This window comes from Camelina sativa, chromosome 9 (genome assembly GCF_000633955.1).
Source record: "Camelina sativa cultivar DH55 chromosome 9, Cs, whole genome shotgun sequence".
Classification (NCBI taxonomy): domain Eukaryota; kingdom Viridiplantae; phylum Streptophyta; class Magnoliopsida; order Brassicales; family Brassicaceae; genus Camelina; species Camelina sativa.
Genome location: NC_025693.1, coordinates 19233340 through 19244582, shown reverse-complemented (window position 1 = coordinate 19244582; position 11243 = coordinate 19233340). Strand labels below are relative to the sequence as shown.

The 11243-nt window shown below is 38.7% G+C and overlaps 2 protein-coding genes across 3 annotated transcripts; one reads left to right on the top strand and one right to left on the bottom strand.

Moving 5' to 3' along the window:
* On the top strand, window positions 21-4587 carry LOC104711383 (chaperone protein ClpC2, chloroplastic). Of its 2 annotated transcripts, none has more exons than XM_010428083.2 (10): window positions 21-166; window positions 818-1392; window positions 1527-1642; window positions 1735-1857; window positions 1949-2134; window positions 2240-2455; window positions 2547-2764; window positions 2857-2932; window positions 3027-3116; window positions 3196-4587. In XM_010428083.2, the coding sequence occupies exons 2-10, from the start codon at window positions 834-836 to the stop codon at window positions 4393-4395; spliced, it is 2784 nt and encodes a 927-aa protein (XP_010426385.1). In that variant the 5' UTR covers window positions 21-166; window positions 818-833; the 3' UTR covers window positions 4396-4587. The 2 variants fall into 2 exon arrangements, with proteins under 2 accessions (XP_010426385.1, XP_010426386.1); XM_010428084.1 differs by having other exon boundaries at window positions 160-298.
* LOC104711382 (coiled-coil domain-containing protein SCD2) lies at window positions 4705-9492 on the bottom strand. The gene is made up of 17 exons (XM_010428082.2): window positions 8823-9492; window positions 8493-8671; window positions 8110-8185; window positions 7935-7976; window positions 7791-7853; window positions 7459-7508; window positions 7329-7356; window positions 7126-7200; window positions 6926-7036; window positions 6781-6841; window positions 6509-6625; window positions 6308-6420; window positions 6140-6209; window positions 5928-5969; window positions 5575-5615; window positions 5167-5299; window positions 4705-5069 (listed from the first exon to the last, which is right to left on the bottom strand). The coding sequence occupies exons 1-17, from the start codon at window positions 9216-9218 to the stop codon at window positions 4942-4944; spliced, it is 1725 nt and encodes a 574-aa protein (XP_010426384.1). The 5' UTR covers window positions 9219-9492; the 3' UTR covers window positions 4705-4941.

Sequence of the window (11243 nt, the reverse complement as noted above, 5' to 3'; positions counted from 1 at the left end):
AATCTATGAAGGGCGGCGATGCGAGAGAAGGAGAGTAGATAAAAAGAGAGAAAATAATCTCTTCGCTTTCCTTTCCTCCTATCTCTTTCCCTCAGACGGGCCGACCATTAAAAAGGAGTCTCTCTCGCTTTCTCGCACTTCTCTATCCATCACAAAGGCGTCGACGGTAAATAAAAAACCCTTGTTCTTTTGCTACACTCACTCTCTCTTTTCTCAGTCTGTTTCTTCTTCATTTGTTATTGTGGGTTTTGTGGTTCATTGAAAGGTTTCTGTTTCTCTGTTGTGTGAGCTTTTAAAGGTTTGAGTTTTTTTTTTTCTTTTACTTCTCATGGTGTTTTGTTTCGTTTCTTTTGGGGGTTTCATTTTGTGTTTCAGGAATCTGGGTAGTCTTTTCATTTGGTTGTATTGATTTGCAAAAAAAAAAAAAATGATTACTTTGAGATTAGGGTTGTGTATTCGCGTATCGATTTGTTCAAAGTTGAATGCTTTTTTTTTGCTTAATCGTGACTGCTCTTAGCTGGTGAATTGAAATGGTGTATTCATGTGCCTTGAGCTCTTTCTGTTCTTTGTTTTTGGTTCAATAGGATCTAAGTATCAGTGTTTGGCATTTTTTTTATTCTCAGCATTCCCTGTACGCACATATTTTCGATTTAGTGTAGCTTTGTCATTGTATGATGTTTTTGTTTTTCTTAATCATCTTTGCACTCAATAAAAGCACTAAACTTATCTGTGTGTGTGTGTGTGTGTTTTATATATAGTAGTTTGGTTTAAGCCAATATAGTGCTAGAACTAATGTTTTACCATTACCCATTTGCAGCCTCCAACTCGGCAATATGGGTAGGTTGGTAGCTCTTTTTACAGCTCCTCTATTTTGTCCCGGAAGGCATGTGCAGTCCAAAGAATACAGAAACCCAAGAGGCTGTGTGAAGATGATGTTCAGTGTACAAGCACCTGTTTTGAAAATTCAGTGCTTCACAGGGTTAAGGGCTTCCAATGCATTGGATTTTAGGGCAAGGCCTAGTCAAGATTTCGTTTCTAAGGTTAACCGTAATATCTCATCTCGCAATGAAAAAGCTAGGCGATGTGTACCAAAAGCCATGTTTGAGCGGTTTACCGAGAAAGCAATTAAGGTTATTATGCTGTCTCAAGAGGAAGCTCGGAGACTTGGCCATAACTTTGTTGGGACTGAGCAAATATTGTTGGGTCTTATTGGAGAAGGGACTGGGATTGCTGCAAAGGTTCTCAAATCCATGGGGATCAATCTTAAAGATTCTCGTGTAGAGGTTGAAAAGATCATTGGAAGAGGTAGTGGTTTTGTGGCAGTGGAGATCCCATTTACTCCTCGTGCAAAGCGTGTCCTGGAGTTGTCACTAGAAGAAGCTCGACAACTTGGTACGGATCTGTTGCTATCTAATTATATTTAGGTTTGGAGCGTGTTATATGTTGTGCAATACATAAAGCTTATTTTTACTAATGTAACTAACTATTTTTTATCAATTTGGAAACTTTGGTTATTTGAATTCTAGGGCATAACTACATTGGTTCAGAGCACCTTTTGCTTGGTCTTCTTCGGGAAGGAGAGGGTGTGGCAGCTCGTGTCTTGGAGAATTTGGGTGCAGATCCTAGTAATATCCGGACGCAGGTAAATGCACTAATGGATTCTCTAACAATAATGTCCTGTCCTAGTAAACCATTTCGTGATAACATTTTGGGTATACATATAACATTTTCCAGGTTATACGTATGGTTGGGGAAAACAATGAAGTCACAGCAAGCGTTGGTGGAGGAAGCAGCAGTAACAGCAAAATGCCAACACTAGAAGAGTATGGGACTAACTTAACTAAACTAGCAGAGGAGGTAATTAAAATTCTTACTCATTTTGAAGAGACTGTCATGTTAATATGCCTGAAAATTTCTGCTGAATTATATTTTTCACTTCTTGTTGCAGGGTAAACTGGATCCGGTTGTTGGAAGACAGCCACAGATCGAACGAGTGGTCCAGATCTTGGCTCGAAGAACCAAGAACAACCCTTGTCTTATTGGAGAGCCTGGAGTTGGTAAGACAGCAATAGCTGAAGGACTTGCACAGCGAATTGCTAGTGGTGATGTTCCTGAAACAATTGAGGGAAAGACGGTAAAATATTCTCCCATTAGATCATTAATAATGAATCTAAGGTACTTAGTTAGAGTGTGTGTGTATATATGCTTCAAGTAATGTACTTTTTACATTTTTTGTCAGGTTATAACACTTGATATGGGTCTTCTAGTGGCTGGAACGAAATACCGTGGAGAATTCGAGGAAAGATTGAAGAAGCTTATGGAGGAAATCAGACAGAGTGATGACATTATTCTGTTTATTGATGAAGTGCACACGTTGATTGGTGCAGGAGCCGCTGAAGGTGCCATCGATGCTGCTAACATCTTAAAGCCAGCTCTTGCAAGAGGTGAATTGCAGGTAAATTTTTCTTACTTTTTATTGGTGTAGTTATGTCAAAATGTAAATTAATAGACCGTAAAACTCAAGTTTTTCTAAATGTTTTTGGTAGTGCATTGGTGCAACAACATTGGATGAGTACAGAAAGCACATTGAGAAAGATCCGGCATTGGAGAGACGGTTCCAGCCTGTCAAGGTACCTGAACCTACTGTAGAGGAAGCTATACAGATCTTGCACGGTCTGCGTGAACGATATGAGATCCACCACAAGCTTCGGTACACTGATGAGGCCTTGGTTGCTGCTGCTCAACTGTCACATCAGTACATCAGGTTTTTGTCTTTTTTATTTATTTCAGTCTTTTAAGCAACACAGAACAAAATGCAGCATAATCTCAACCCAGCTTCTTCTTTTGAATGGACAGTGATCGGTTTCTTCCCGACAAAGCGATTGACTTGATTGATGAAGCTGGGTCTAGGGTTCGGCTACGCCATGCTCAGGTTCATTCATATTTTCATGTTTCACTCATTACCAAAAAAATATGTGTTTTGTATAGCTACGTGAGCTGATTCAGAGAAAGTGTTGTTTATTTAGGTTCCTGAGGAAGCTAGAGAGCTTGAAAAGCAACTCAGGCAAATCACTAAGGAGAAGAATGAAGCTGTGCGAGGCCAAGACTTTGAGAAGGTATCAACATTGAGTTTCTTTTTACTCTCCATACAACCCAAGATTAATATTAACAGCTCCTGAGTTCTTATTGCTACAGGCTGGTTCTCATCGCGACCGTGAGATAGAGCTCAGGGCTGAGATAGCTGCTGTTTTAGCTAAAGGCAAAGAAGTGACCAAAGCCGAGAATGAAGCTGAGGAAGGAGGTCCTACTGTCACGGAATCCGACATCCAACACATTGTCGCCACCTGGACAGGAATCCCAGTAGAAAAAGTCTCGTCTGATGAATCTAGCCGTCTTCTCCAAATGGAGCAGACTCTTCACACAAGAGTCATTGGCCAAGATGAAGCCGTCAAAGCCATCAGTCGGGCTATCCGCCGTGCCCGTGTTGGACTCAAGAACCCAAACCGTCCTATCGCCAGTTTCATCTTCTCTGGTCCAACTGGTGTAGGGAAATCAGAGCTTGCCAAGGCCTTGGCTGCTTACTACTTCGGTTCAGAAGAAGCGATGATCCGTCTTGACATGAGTGAGTTCATGGAACGACACACAGTTTCAAAACTCATCGGTTCACCTCCTGGTTACGTAGGATACACAGAAGGAGGTCAGCTAACCGAGGCAGTTCGACGCAGGCCCTACACACTTGTTCTCTTTGACGAAATCGAGAAAGCCCATCCTGATGTTTTCAACATGATGCTTCAGATCCTAGAAGACGGTAGACTAACTGATAGCAAAGGAAGAACTGTTGATTTCAAGAACACGCTTCTCATCATGACTTCAAACGTAGGAAGCAGTGTGATCGAAAAAGGTGGTAGAAGAATTGGGTTTGATCTCGACCATGACGAGAAAGATAGCAGCTACAACAGAATCAAGAGCTTAGTGACTGAGGAACTAAAACAGTATTTCAGACCGGAGTTCTTGAACAGGTTAGATGAGATGATTGTTTTCAGACAGTTGACGAAGCTGGAAGTCAAGGAGATTGCTGATATAATGCTTAAAGAGGTGGTGGCGAGACTTGAGGTCAAAGAGATTGAGCTTCAGGTGACTGAGAGGTTTAAAGAGAGAGTGGTGGATGAAGGATTCGACCCGAGTTATGGTGCAAGGCCGCTTAGACGAGCGATTATGAGGCTTTTGGAAGATAGCATGGCGGAGAAGATGCTTTCAAGGGACATTAAAGAAGGAGATTCTGTGATTGTTGATGTGGATGCCGAAGGAAGCGTGGTTGTGTTAAATGGTACCAATGGACGTGCTGGTGGTTTTGTTGCTGAAGATATCATGGAAGATCCAATTCCAATATTGTAGAAGGGTTCTTCTAGAGATTTTTCCTTCTTTCTTCCCTGAAGTGTTATTGAATTCGAGTCTTATTTAATTTGTATTTGTACTTTAATCTCTTTGTTTCTGATTGGGATATTGATTGTTCGGAACCATGGAGAATTTCCCACAGAAAAATGCAGTATTTGGTAGAGTTGAATAGAGGTACGAGTGTCAGATTCACTGGTAGATGTACTTGTTCGAAGCATGGTTTTCTTCCGTCATAAACTCATAAGACTTCAACCAGGTTATTATTGCTACTTCAACCAGGTTATTATTACACAGCAAGGGCAAGACTGATTCTTATTGGGATCAGTGTTTTCAATATCTTATTTTTGGAGTAACTCAGATTTTCTTTCTTTTCCCAAAATTGTTGGACTTAATCGTGAAAATAAAAATACCAAAGCTTACACACTCGACTGTGGGAAAGGGGCAAAAAAAGAAAAAACAATGGTACACAGATTCTTCGTGAAACTTACATGAAGAGAAATATACAAAACGAAATTTTCTTTTACCAAAGAGAAGGAAGAGACTTTACTATGAATCTGCTTCGAGTTCGTGATTCGAAGAAGTAGGAGATGGAAGCTGATCGATTTCTCTTCGAGAAGCTTCCCACAGTTGTTGCTCTATTCCCAGTTTCCTTAGCTCTATCAACCCTCTTTCAACTGAAGACGAGCAACATGGAAAACTTAAATTTATCATTCCGAACCTAACTCAAGCAAAAATCAGAGATTGAAACGAAATAGCTAAGTCTGATTTTACCATCCAAGGCATCATGAGAGGTTGTCTGAGATTTCCCGCTGCTACGGCTAATCCACAACTGGACGCGTTCCTCTGCGATGTCTTCTTCCACACCGTGTAACTTAGCTCTGCCCCAGAAGTACATCAGCCATGCCTGCATTATATATTGTAGGGATCAAGACGATATCTTAATTTGAAGCGATAAGCAAAGATCCACATTGTTTGGACTCATAAACTCCATCAATATCCAGATGCGTTCCGATTGATGTATATTGATGTTGTTAATTTTTCTAGGATATATTATCTATCTATGTGATAATGATATACCACATGGATAAAGTGTTGTCGAATCAAAATCAAGTGAATTGATGGAAGATTTAGGCTTTAAGTTTGTGTATACCATGATAAATGTATGTATTAAAAAAGTACCTGCTTAAAGGCAACATCTTCTTGTTCCGCTTCGCCCAGTTCTGCAATTTAAACAGCATGAGAACGTTGTAAGAACATTTCATGATAGGGTTGATTACGTCTACATACGAAAAAAAAATATGTGTAGGGCAAAAATTTGAAACCACAGAAAAATCCTATCAGGTACGCTACATCAATGGTTCTATATCTAACCCAGTCAAGAGTTTTCAGGTTCATTATTTTCAACTATTTTCTCTACTAAATCAACTACTCATGCACTATGTCTCAAGAACCTAAAACAAGGGTGGAAAACAAAAAGAAGTAAAAGAACGAAAAGACTTCTATCTTAGGATTAGAGAGAATTTTTTCCTTACCATATGCATCGATAAATCTGGATTCTCCATGACCTTTGGAGTCTGTAAGATAAAGAGAAAACAAAAGCTTAAAATTTTGCTTTTAGTTATGCCTTCTTATAAGTGTCAAGTATCTATACAGAAAACAGATTGCTATCCTTTGTTTAAACATTCTAAGGATAGAAGCGACAAAGAGCAAAAGGCATATATTTAGCTCGCAAAAACATACATACCAGAAACAGTTTGACGAACCAAACTCAGTTTTCTCTGCTGGGCGAATGCAAGCACAACCGCATCCTCAACCTGAATTTTATAAAAGAGAAGAAACTCTAAAACGTTGTCCTTGGAGATCTATGCTAGGTGACAACACTTATAGGTAACTCAGAAAGAATCGTGGATACCTTTAATGATGCTAGCTCTCTCAATCCCATCTCAACTGAAAGCATACTTTCAATATTTCCTTCTCCAGTTAGATCACTCAAATCTCTAGCAACCTTACTCCGATCATTCCCACCTGCGTTATTTCATATGCTGGTAATTAAACATTCTGGAAGCAACAATATGACATTAACATTTTAAACTATAGCAGATATTAGACGAGCCTTTATCCCAGGATAACTCCTTGGCTTTCTGTGCTGCAGAGGTGACGAGCTCAAATGGAAGAGGAGCCAATGCTGACCAGTGCTCATGCCTAGATGGTGCTATATCCGCACAGATGCCTACAGAAGTACACCATAGAAAAAGCAAATATCTGTGAACTTGATGTATAACTACCACACCACAAGTATGTGTCTTAATTACTATTGGAGCATGATAATATTTTCTTTAGTTCAGAAAATAAACTCTTTTGTTTAGATATGGATGAACCACCTACCATGTTGTACAGCCAAATCCCAATACCGGGCAAGCCAGCATCTCTTCAAGACTACTTCTTCCTGGATAATTCAACAATTCATAAATTCAGAAACTTATAAAATAAATGATTAGTAGATAATAAGACCCAAGCTTCATCAACAAACCATTTCGTCCTGTGTTAAAATCATCCTTTGAGTCATTGTGCGAAGAGACTTTGCTTCGGATTCCGCTTCTTGAAGCCGTTCTGCAGCAGCTGTGGCTTCGTCTTTCAAATTCTGAACATAGGACAGAAAAATAAGACATGATTTCTTCATGTCAATAAAAGTGGCACATCTCATGGAACCAGTACATCAGTGTACCTTACCTCAAGTTCTGCACGTAGGGAAACAATTTCCTCATCCTTCCCGCTCTTTTTCTGTTTAGCAGCATTTAGAGCAGCCTGTAACAGGTACAAATTTTCTGCACAGCTTAAGTTCTATGTTTTGCATAAAGTGAAAATGGGGGAGAAAGAAACTCGACTAAGAGAAAACTACATCTGAGCACTAAGACACTCCAGTTCACACTAACCTCTCTTTGACGCAATGCTGCTTCCTTCCTATAGAAAAACACACAATTCAACGTGAGCGATCAAAATTACCACCATATATTCTGGAAAAAGGAACATCAAAAAGAAGATAAAGAAGGCACAGGATCCCACCTGCTTAACAATTTTGCCTCCAGAGACACTCCTTCTCCAAGAGAGGCAACCTTTTGGAACCAAAAATAAAAACAAATGAAACCTTGTACAGATGCCTAGAAAATTTATATCTGCGTGTGCTAGATAGAATGGTTCATGTTTATATTTTCTCCTAATAACAAATCTAAGGATGCACAAGAAACAACGAGGTGGGAGTCTGCTTCAACAAGATATGCAAAGAGATTTAAACAAGTGGAGTATTTTTTTTTCCCCCTCAGAATTTCAAGACACGGCATCAGTAACAAAATTGATACTCAAGACAACTTATTATAAAAGACAACTAGTTCAAGAACCTGTTTCTCAAGTTCCTTAGCCCTAGCTTCTGCTTCCACCCTTTTTTCTTCAGCACGACGAAGCTGTAATCAAGTATGAATGTTATGCCCAACGGAAGTTAACAGATTTATCATTTATATAAAACTCAGTGACAGTGATCAAACCTTATCCAGTACAATCTCATTCTCCTCTTGTAGCATATCCAGCTGCATTTAAAAATGAATCAGCCTCAAGTCAACTCTTCTGTCAGGTACACAAATTCTGATTTGACTATAATTTCCAATATGTAAATAAATTGACCAGATACCCCCAAAGAGTTCAAAAGTAACAATCACATACTTCATCACGAAGAGCTGAAGCTTCCCGCTGATCACCCTTTTCTTTTGAATTTACGGATGGTACATCAGCAAAAAACCTAAAAACATTAAATATCCGAAATCAGATATAAGCAACACAACCAATTCCAGCGTGGATCACTATCTCTTTGATCAAGGAACCCATTCACTTCCAATTTCTCATGAACCTTTATCAAGCTCTATTATTAGGCTTTAGTCAAATATTTAGTCAATGAAAAAAAAACATATTATACACCAACTCCAAAGACTAACCAAACTGGTTTTGACATATTCAACTAAGCCACATGTTCAATTGACTAACAAGATTTGAGAACTATAATAATAAGAAGCACAATCATTAAGAACTTCAAAATGAGAAAGCATCACCTTTTATCTCTGTTCCTAGTTGGAGGATCAAGTGGAGGAATAGAAACCGGAGTTTTCACCGACACCCTACTAGGCGGCATTAGATTAGGAGTCGGAGTCGTGGATCTAGCAGATATTGACGGCCTTCCGGTCGAAGCAGAACGCACTGATGGCACTTGTTCGGCAAAGTTTCTGCCTAACTAATCAAAGCAATACAAAAGAGAGACCAATTAGCCCTAAAGAACGAAAACGTCACCAAAAGCTAATCCCAAGCCCAGAAAATAACAGATCATAACACAATCAAATCAAGCTGATCTGAACTAATTCTATAAGCTAGAAGACGGAATTCACCGCAGGCGACGGCGATCTATTTCGGGGAACGAAGGAAACCGCCGGCAAATTACTATTCCCGTTGCTGCTATTGCTTCCAGTGGAGGAAAGAGAAGAAGGCGCATGACGAGCAGGTTTAAGAGAAGGAGATGCGAATCTGAGACTTAGATCTTCATCTTCATCTTCATCATCTTCGTCTCCGTTGTCTTTGTTCTGCAAGGCCATGACCTTAGCCAATCGTTGAGCAGCCGCTTTGGCAGCTACGTTCTGAGTCCGTTTGACGGTGGAGAAACCTCCGACACCTCCGAGTTGCTTCCGGTGAGCAGGAGACATCGCCGGAGATGTCGCTTCCGTACTGTTCGATGATTCGCTCCACTGGCGACCATACACTGGGCTACCCGCCCTCCTCCGATCCATCAGTGTGTGTGTTCGTGAAGAAGTTAGTTTGTTAGCCGGATTATGAAAATCGCTGGATTAAAGCGGGTAAAAAGAAGGTGAACCAGAGAAAATGGGTTTTCTCGGGAAAAAGGGAAAGATTTTCTCGAGAAAACGGAAGGGAAAGAAAACGTTCGGTGAGATTTGGAGAAAAAGTGTTGAAATAATTTAGTGATGACTACAAACGACAGCGTTTGATGCGGAGAAGAACACACATGCGAGCCTCGAGAGAAAAAAAAGAAGAAAAACAAATTACCTGTCCACCGTGGCTATGCGACCTATCAGTCAAGTGTAGCCCGATGGATTTTTTTTTGGTTTAAATAAGGTATAATATTTTTTTTTTTTTTGAATTCAAAGGCAAGTAAAGAAATAACCAGATAAAAAAGTTAACAAAACTCTTTAATCTGCTTATCATTTAAATACATACTAGGTGATAACCCGTGCATATAATAGTAGGGATAGATACAACTGTTTATGTTGTATCAAATCATACTATTTTCTCTTCTAAAGGAAATTTAGTTATGTATATTTTCTTGGTGTTATATATACATATTAATCAAATTGCAAGAGTAAAATTCACCCCTGATTCAAGCTAATTATATATTTTCTTGGTACTATGTTATTTTTTTCGTCCAAGTTATAGGTTCTTTTTGTTGAAGATTTTACAAATTCAATCAGTATCATTCAAAGCACATGGGGTCCTTGATTTGGTATGAAAGACCTCACATACTTCAATATATAACTCACTAATAATTAACCCAACAATATACTTGATTTGAACTGTTTTGATTTGGTGAAGATGTATCTTCGTCTTCCGAGTGGCATGTTTTCAAGATATATCTGGACGTTATTGAAGAAGACAAGAATGGGTTCCTATCATTTTCTATAGTCTTGATTCCCCAATCACATAATGGTAGTGCAAATAAATTGGCGCGACGCGCTAGAGTGGAGTCGCATCAAATTACCTATGTAAACGTTTTTCTTACCAATTGACTCGTTTGAGCTGATCTTGTACTTTGTTGTCAAAAGAAAAAAATATGTTGAAGAATTAATTAATTATAATTATTCAAAACCAGGCCTCAATGCCTCTTGACAAGAATCCCACAGAGGAAACTAGTTAGTACTCTAAGCCTAATCGAAGCTGGCAGCAAATGAAGTTCTAACCATACTTGGTATCTTATATAATAAGAGAAGGTTTCTTCTAAACTTTGTTTTAGGCGATGACATTTGGCGCTTTATATAGTTGGCACTTGTCCATTGCTAATTAAATATGGCTACAATTGTCAACTTAATCCTTTGGTAATTAAAACATTTGTCTTAACAAACAAACAAATAGAATCTAAACATGCAGCACCTGTGTTTCTCTTCCTCCCATACGGTATTTAAATTGAAGCTCGAATTTAGTTTTAGTTTTGCATTCTGCTTTTGAAAACGTAACGTCTTGCCATCAAAGTAAATTAAGTCATTTGATAATTGCTTTCTTATTTATTTCCAATTAAATATTAGTAATCTGTTTTCCATAAAATTATAATCTAATAGAATTTAATTTCTGATTACTTTTATTATTATTATAATCGCCTTCCCTCAATCTACTGGGAATCAACACCCCCACCCCATACACTAATTACGCTTTTAAAAATGTTACAACCTAAAAAAATTTCTCTCTACTCTACTCTAGAATTACTCTCTAACGATGACCACCAGTAAAAATATGATTGTTTTTGGGAAGCTCCATACTTTAGAAGAAACAATCTCTTACTCAGCTTTAAATGTCTCTTTCTAGACGAAAATGTAAATAACCTACCTAATCCACAACACACCTATCTCACATACTGTAAAAACTTCCTCTCTAACTAATTTTTTACTTGCTTTCAGACATGCAACTCGCCTATCTAAGTTCGAAGATTTGTTGATTCGGGGAAAGCAGTGTCTCTCTTTGGGAAAAACTTGCCATTGAAACACATGCCAAACTTCTTACACTCTGGGCAGACTATTTATATTTAAATG